Below are 8811 nucleotides of genomic sequence, written 5' to 3' on the forward strand. Positions count from 1 at the left end.
AGTGTCTTTGGCCGGCCCGAACGGAATTCACGTGCTAGATGGATGCCCTAATCACAATAACGGTAATACGTATGAGTTGACTCGCCAAATCACTTTCCGGACTTAAAACTCGAAACTAAAAGTTTCCCTATCAATAAACCTCATGGCAATACCCTATATAACCCAAAATTGGCCAAAACTAGGGTTACGGAAAATCCCCAAGTGCAGAATAGGATCCAACCGTATCCCGGTTCTGGGTCACCAACCGGTCGACCGGTTGGTACAGACCACCCAGAACCGGAATTCTGGTTCATCTGCAGAAATCCAAAAATTTATCCCCCTTGATTCAAAACAATCCCAAACTTTACCAAACTTTCCAGTATACCTATACAATATATAAACATCCATTTCCAATCAACAAATCACAGAACAAACCAATAATTCACTTTATGCCATTAAAGCTCAAAGCTTGAGTTTCAAAACTCAAGCTTGCTTAAAATCATTCTCAAGCATTAAAAACAGCAGCTAGGGACTTCAATCAACTCAAAATAACTCTAGAATTCGAACCCTAAGCAATTCAAACCTTAACAGCTCCTAACACCCCAAAATACCATTTCAACCTAACTTAAAAACTTAAAAACTAAGAAGGGTTCATTGAAGCTTACCTTAGATTGATTATCTCCTATGAAATCCTTGCTGAAATCCAACAATCAACAACAAACTCCCTTGGTTTGTCTCAGCCGAAAGCAAGAAAGAGAGAGAGATTCATGAACAATGTAATTTTCTAATTTTTCCTTTTCCTTGGTTTTTCTTCAAATGAGACAAAAGGGTTAAGTTAATCCCTTGCTGAAATTAACTAGATTAGGTGTCAAAAACCTAAGGCAGCCACCTATCACTTATTATTTTTAAATGACAAAAATGCCCTTTAACTTAAAACTAGGGTATTTTCAAAGCTAGGGGTAAAATGGTCAAATTCCATAACCCCGCTCAATCCCGATAAATTATTTTCTCTAAAATATTCCCCACTATAAAATAGGGTTCTAAAATTACCCATGTGATTAATCTAGCCATCCATCGCATTTTCCGTTGTCGCCGAGCAAAATTACAAAATTAACATATTTCACATATAAGCTAAATAATACCCCTAGAGTTTAATAAAATCTCCAGAATTGAGAAATTATAACTCTAATATTTATTTCTAAATATTGGGGTCCACAAATAAATTAATTCACAAATAATAATAAAATAATAAAAATTAGTGCTAATTGCCTTTTCTAATTCATAATACTAGAGCGGTCATTACAGCTAGGCTCCCTAGATTTCTGCTGTTGGGAACTAGGCGAAGACGTTGCTGGCTCCTTGTCAAGTCCAGCGGTCATTGCCTTGGGGTGCACATGAATGCCAGCCGCCTCCATGGCTTTTTGCATGGCCAGCATTACTTCTTGCATTTTCTGGTTTTGCGCTTTCTGAGCTTCGATCTCGGCTTCGTGATCGATAGCTTTTTGTCTGAGAAGCACCAGTTCTGAGTAACTACCTTCGTCATAGGCATACTCGTCGAGGTTTCCCTCGTAGTCATCATCGGGGACTATTTCCTCTTCCTCGGACCCCTCTGCTGCTCTTGAGGCTACATCTTCCTCGTTCGGGTCTTGAGCGTCTTCAAGAGGGCGAGGTTGACGAGTACTTCTAGTCTCCACCATGTTTGTGAAGTCAAGTGATTGTCTACAGTGGCTTTCTTCAGCTCTCAATGAAAGCACCAAAATGTTGACCGAGATTTTCGGCAACTAATAAAATATTATAAAATTACCGAGCTATAAGAAAGTGAGAGAAGGATTTTTACGTGGTTGGGGCGTTAATGAGCCTTAGTCCACGAGTCTTTGTTATTTATGGATGTATTTAATACAGAGAATACACTTGGGAGAATTTCACCCTTATAAATACAGAGAATCTTCTTGGTGAGTATTTACTCTACTTGCTCATATGCAGCCCAAGATTCTCGATCCCATTTAATGAGCTTTGAGGGGGTATTTATAGTGTTTTTGGTGGGGTAATCCCTAGAATTGTCCTTACAAGTGTATCTGTAAATCAAATCAAAATTGAGGACAATTCTAGGGATCACCCCACCAAAAACACTATAAATACCCCCTCAAAGCTCATTAAATGGGATGGAGAATCTTGGGCTGCATATGAGCAAGTAGAGTAAATACTCACCAAGAACATTCTCTGTATTTATAAGGGTGAAACTCTCCCAAATATATTCTCTGCATTAAAGACATCCATAAATAACAAAGACTCGTGGACTAAGGCTCATTAACGCCCCAACCACGTAAAAATCCTTCTCTCACTTTCTTACAGCTCAGTAATTTTATAATATTTTATTAGTTGCCGAAAACCTCGGTCAACAGTAATAATTTCAATACTTATTTTAATTTTATTTTCAAAATTATTCTTAGTATTTTTTAATTTTTTTTCCCTTACTATTTTTAATTAAGAAAACAAAAACAAAAAATTCCCACTAGAAATGTCCTAACATCTTAGAGCATCTCATATGGTAAAAAAATTAAGGGATACTTACTGAGGTGGATAGATGAAATGGCAAAATATTAAGATATTATACTATTGGAGGGAAAGTAATGTTATTCTAAGAATATGTGTGAATGATATAGAGTACCATTGATGTTATTATTATTTTTTTTAATAAAAAATTAAAACTAAACCATTATTGTTACTAAAAAATTAAATAATAATGTGTGAGATCATAATTATAGTATTTTTTAAAAATATTATACCATTAGAGTACTTTAAAAGTAAGAGTGTCAAAAATAATATAAAAAAAAAAAAGTAATTTGCGGCATAAATACTTAAGTTTAACTCCCAGTTGCAAATAAATACCTAAGTTTAATTTTTTGCGGTAATAATACCTAAGTTATATTTTTAGAACTCTGTAGGTACCTAACTTAAAATATTATGTCATTTTCCACGTATCATTTTTTTTTTTTTTTTGAAAGATACGTATCATTTTCTTATTGGTATATTTTAAATAATTATTTTTAAAAAAATAAAAATTTAATGACTTGGACCAATTAAAAATTACCACATGGCAATTTACTTAACAATTAACAGTCAGGTACCTACAAAAGTTCCAGAATTATAACTTAGGTATTATTATAGCTAAAAATTAAACTTAGGTATTTATTTACAACCGAAAGCTAAACTTAAATATTTATACCACAAATTACTCTATAAAAAAAAAGATAAAATAAAATATTATATTTTTAAATGATATGAAATTTTAAAGATAGAGTAATTTGCGGCATAAATACCTAAGTTTAACTCCCAGTTGCAAATAAACACTTAAGTTTAATTTTTGGCAGTAATAATACCTAAGTTATATTTTTGGAACTCTGTAGGTACCTAGCTGTTAAAATATTATGTTATTATCTACGTGTCATTTTCTTATTGGTATATTTTAATTAATTTTTTAAAAAAAATAAAAATTTAATGTTAGACCAATTAAGAATTGTCACGTGGCAATTTACTTAACAATTAACAGTCACGTACTTACAAAAGTTCCAGAATTATAACTTATGTATTATTACCGCCAAAAATTAAACTTAAGTATTTATTTACAACTGGGAGTTAAACTTAAGTATTTATGCCGGAAATTACTCTTTAAAGATACTCTTATAAGTTAGTAGAGTAAGCAACCCTGCCCCTGTCCTGCCCACCTACTACAATGGAGTGGGCAGCAGTGACAACTCTATTTACTTAGTAAAAAATATTCTTATTATTCATTGTTTAAAGGAACATCACCTCAGAGCCTCACACTCTATATTACTATTTTTCTCAAATGGTCTGAAACACAACCAAACTAATTAGTACAACAGGACAAGTAATGAAACTTCCATAAATAAAGTAAACCAAATTAAAAACTAAAGACTAAAGAGCAAAGACTGTTAAATTTAACAATGATTATTTTCAATTTTTTATTTTGAATTCACACATAGCAATAGCACTTTACTCTCTGGCTTAGCCACCTGCACACGTAAACTTACCCGTGACCACACGACGCACCACACCAAACTCAAAACCCAAAAACCAAACCAAACCAAAACCCATGTTGGAATTCCCACAATCATCATATCATAACAACAACTCTTTTTTATGGTCCAGTCAAAATATCTCTTTCTTTCTTTCTTTCCCCCTTAAAACCCTCTTCTTCTTTTTTTAAGCCTTACAATATAAATAAACAAAAGAAAAAACAGATTGTGACCACTTAAGAGTCCCTCTCAAATCTCAACCCCAAGACACACACTGAAGAAGACAGAAGGACACAAAGCAAAGCAAAGCAAAGTTACCAAACCCTTTTCCTTTTTCATAGACTCACTGCCCCAAAATCAAAAGAAGAAGAAAAAAAGCTGACCCCACTTGAGAGAAATACAATACAAGACAATATTTCTGAGACTTGTCTCTAAAAACTCAGGTCATTGAGACAAAATGACAAACAGTTATAATAAATTCATTAAGGTGAAAGTGTAACCAAAGTTAAAACCACTTTTCTTCTACACTACTCCATGTATTACATTACCCACCATTTCTTTTTATACATTACAACTAGTACAAACCAAAAACAAAACAAAACAAAAAAAGGTTCACAACCCATGAAATTAGAACATCATAATAATAATAGTAAAAATACATTAACATATATTATATATTACTTTATTTTAGTTGGGTTTTTGTGTTTAGATGGAAGAAGTGGATTTTCTAACGATGTAACGATAAGCAGCCACTTTTTTTCTCCGGGAAGTAGTGTTGTCAACAGAGAGAACTAATTTGCCTGGTTCTTTAGATGTGAATGAATTGTGTATTGCTTCTTCAGATGGGTTGACTTTCCTTGACTTTTCCACTGCAATGGTGTAACTTTCTTCATTACATGGCACAAATTCTGCACTGTACTCCAAATCCCATCCTCCCACAACTATGTCCCATGTGATTGTTGCACCAGCCTATTAATATCAATACAAAAAAAGAAAAAAACCCCATTGTTAAAAATCATATCTTTCTTCATATCTAACAATCAATCTATGATTAATGGAGTCACCCATGTTAATTTTAAATGCCCAATTCAGAATACTTGGTTTCAAATGTACTAGATTCATAATCTTTACACTTTGTTAAGAATCATGGGTTAAATCTAACAATCAATCATCATGATTTAACCCATGTTAATTTTACAAACCAAATTCAAGAAATCATGTTAAAAATCAATTGATAATTAGTAGAGTGAGCAAATTTGGTGTATTAGTGTAAAATCAAACCTCAATGCCTTCAATCTGAATGTTGACTTTTTCTCCACCTTTGACGGTGAACTCAGAAGCTGGTTTTGGAGGACCATTTTGAAAATCGCTGGGTCGACTCAGTCCACCGTACTGAACAGGAACATCTTCAGGCCTAATGAACCTGATCACCATACAACAACAAACACAAAAATTAGATTATTAAAGTGTAAAGAAATGTGGTCCAAAACGACGTCGGAATGTGAAGAACAAGAATAAAAAAAGACTGACAAAACAGCTAAAGAGGTTGTATAGTTGTTGATTGGTACTGTACTTGCAATATACATATTTACACAAAAGTTTTGAACTTGATAAGAACTAAACATACACAAACGGAAATTTCGACATAAAATGGAAAACCCACTTGGAAATCTTCAACTTTTTATACAAAAAATGCCCAAACAGAAAAAACCCACCTAAGATTCTCAATCAATTTATTAAAGCAAAGCTATTTTAGGCTTACTTACTTGTAAAGTGTTTCGGCTACATTTCCTTCCTTACAAATCACGAACTTGCTCTTAGTTCTTTGAGTTAAAAAAGGACTGAAAACTGAGTATAACATACTGAAGTACCATGGAACATTAATGAAAATCTAAAACCAAAAACAAAAAAAAAAGTTAGTAAAGTGAAGAAAAGATGAGAAAATAAGGTAAATTTTTTTTAATTTAAATTTACCTTACGAGCAACCATTTCAGGATAATTATCTTGAAAGAGAGAAAGGATCTGATTTGAGGCAACTCTAAGCTCTCTTTTAGGCATATCTTTAAGATCAGTAACTTGAATAAGAGAGTTAACTCCATTAGGTTTGAAATGGAGAAGATTAATACCTCTTTCAAGAACTTGAACTCTCCATTTGAGAAATTTTTTGAGTTTTTCTTCATCCCCAAATATTCTTTCGTACATATCTTTATCTCTAAAAACTCCATAAGCATTGTAACAAACAGGGTGTCCTTCTCTATCGAAGCCTTGCATATAAGCCACAACACCTTCAAGTTCTTTAAACCCCAAATCCTCATCCAAAACGACGTCGGTTCCGAACTCTTTTCTCCAAGCTAAACACTTTTCCAACATGGTGAGTGAATCGGCTACTCTGAAATCTCTTGCTCGGAGAAACTTTAGGAGTATGACGTCAGCTCTTTCGTCACCTCCTAAAAGAGGAATGTTCCACATTGACGCTTCTCTGGCTTCGGAACAAGTCATTAGCTTGTCTTTCAGCTCTTGAAGAGCTTTTTTTTCTGATGATTTGAGGTTTGAAACGACGTATGAGTCTTCTTTAAACGACGGTGAACGGAGTTGTTTTAGTGTTGTTACGAAGCTTTTCTTGTATGGTTTCTTCGTCGCCGGTGATGAGTCCGCCGGCGGTGGTGTTTTTTGCATGGAAACTGGTGATGAAGCTTCCATGGGTATCTCTGTTTGTTTTCTGGGAAAATGAAGGAAATGGGTTGGTTTAAAATGAGATTTTTTTAAAAGGGTTTTTGGTGAATGAAGAAAAAGAAGAAGATGAAGAAGAAGATCGAAGGTCTCTTAGCTCTGGTTTTTCTCAGATAAAAACGAAAGAGTGGAACAGAGAGAGAAAAAGAACGAGTAAAGACAGTCTTTTAACAAACAAACAAATAAATAAATAATAAAAATTCAAAAATAAATAAATAAATATATTTTTTAAAATAAAATAAAATAAATAAAAAGTGAGGAAAAAAAAGACAGAGGAGTTTTTCACGGAGCCGGGATTTTTGTTTGAAATTTTAAAAAGTGCCATGGCCTGTACACGCGCTCTGTTTTAGCGAGTGAGAGATAGTTTTTTGTTTGAGCCGAGCCGAGCCGAGCTGACCTATAATTTAAAGTAATTTGTAATATGTACTTAAACGAAAATTTTATACACCTTCCAAAAATTTATAAAGAGATGTTAATTTATATAAAATTTATATTTTTAATTGTGTTAAATTTTTTTAATATTTTTTTTAATTGATATTTTTACAAAATATACTTATCAATCCAAAATAAATTATATTTTAAATATTATAACAAAAAAATTAAAATAAAAAATTATATGAAATTTTATTTAAAAAAAAAAAAATCTATACATAATCTAAAAAGCAATATGAAAATAAAATTAAAATAAATATTAAAATTAACATTAAATAATATGAGAAAAAAATTAAAATAAAATACTAAAATAATTTTTAAAAATTATTTAAATTTACTCTTTTAATGATAAGGTGTATCTACCGTGCAAATAGAACTTCTCATTTTTAAATTTAATTTAAATTACAAATAAGTAGGGTTGTACAAAAAAATTTGTAAACCACCCAAACCGAATAACCCGCCCAAACCGAACCGAAAAAACCGATAAAAATTACAAACCGAAATAACCCGAAAAAATTACAAACCGCCCAATCTGTTAATTGGGCGGGTTGAAAATAAGTCCAACCCGACCAACCCGACCAACCCGACCAACCCGATTTCGCACCTTTAATTTTTTTTTTTTTTAACTTTTTAGTTTTTATTATATATAACATAAATGATTAAATATATAATTATATAAAGTTATATACTTAATTATTAGTTTTAAAATCATATATATAGTGTTGTACTTTGGTGGAATATGATTTTTTTTAATTTATCTTTTTAATTTTTATTGATTTTGACTTAAAAAAAAAAAAAAAAAGTTTGGCCGGTTTGGACGGGTTAACCTGACCAAACCGCCCAAACCGTTGGTCGGTTTATGGATTTTTTTTTTTTTTTACATTGGGCGGGTTGCACTTAAATTTTAGCAACCCGAACTTTAGATTGGGTTAGAAAATATATAGGATAAACCGCCCAAACCGACCGATGTACAGCCCTACAAATAAGTACATACGTTTTATTTTAAATTACTGATAAATATATAAATTTTTTTATTTGCGGTAAAACCCCCTTAAGTGGCCATGTTTTTACAACTAACCCCCAATTCTAAAATTTTGGTGGTAAAACCTCCTAAACTCGTGTTCTGTTAACACTTAGGCATTTCCATCCATTTTTGGCTGTTAACTGCCATGGTGGAATGTCCACGTGTACACAGTGTACACGTGGCACAATTTTATTGGTCCACGTAAAATAAATATTTAAAAAAAATAAAAAATTAATTATTTCAAAAATAAAAAAAAAAAAACTCATTTTCTTTAAAAATTAAAAAATTAAAAATTAAAAAAAAAACAAATTTTAAAAAATAAAAATTAAAAAAAAAACTCTAATAACCCTATCCCATTCCCACGCCCTCCTCCTCCTTCTTCTTCTTCTTCTCTGCTAAGACAAACATACCCAGAATATTAATGTTTGGCAAGTGAGAAAGATCGGCCAGAGAAAATTCATCCCCACCCAAGAAACGAATCTCCCCGAGTCTCTTATCGTAAACTTGTAGAACCTTACCCAACTTATCTTCGTTCTCTTTAATGGCATAAGGGTTTTGTTTGATCTTCATCAAAGGGGCGAACGCAAGCTGAAACCTCTTCGGAAATTT

The 8811-nt window shown here is 32.3% G+C and overlaps 1 protein-coding gene across 1 annotated transcript; it reads right to left on the bottom strand.

The window, feature by feature from the left end:
* Positions 1-4463: 4463 nt before the first annotated feature.
* On the bottom strand, positions 4464-6924 carry LOC115697692 (patellin-6). Its single transcript, XM_030624784.2, has 4 exons — positions 5991-6924; positions 5783-5907; positions 5298-5439; positions 4464-4985 (listed from the first exon to the last, which is right to left on the bottom strand). The coding sequence occupies exons 1-4, from the start codon at positions 6714-6716 to the stop codon at positions 4722-4724; spliced, it is 1257 nt and encodes a 418-aa protein (XP_030480644.1). The 5' UTR covers positions 6717-6924; the 3' UTR covers positions 4464-4721.
* Between the last annotated feature and the right edge of the window lie 1887 nt (positions 6925-8811).

Source organism: Cannabis sativa, chromosome 7, assembly GCF_029168945.1.
Source record: "Cannabis sativa cultivar Pink pepper isolate KNU-18-1 chromosome 7, ASM2916894v1, whole genome shotgun sequence".
Taxonomy (NCBI): domain Eukaryota; kingdom Viridiplantae; phylum Streptophyta; class Magnoliopsida; order Rosales; family Cannabaceae; genus Cannabis; species Cannabis sativa.

Coding starts and splice junctions, on each gene's coding strand:
- LOC115697692 (XM_030624784.2), bottom strand. CDS start 6,716: ATGGAAGCTTCATCACCAGTTTCCATGCAAAAAACACCACCGCCGGCG. Junction 5,908..5,990: donor CTGAAATGGTTGCTCGTAAG/GTAAATTTAAAT, acceptor TTTTGGTTTTAG/ATTTTCATTAATGTTCCATG. Junction 4,986..5,297: donor TTCAGATTGAAGGCATTGAG/GTTTGATTTTAC, acceptor TGATATTAATAG/GCTGGTGCAACAATCACATG.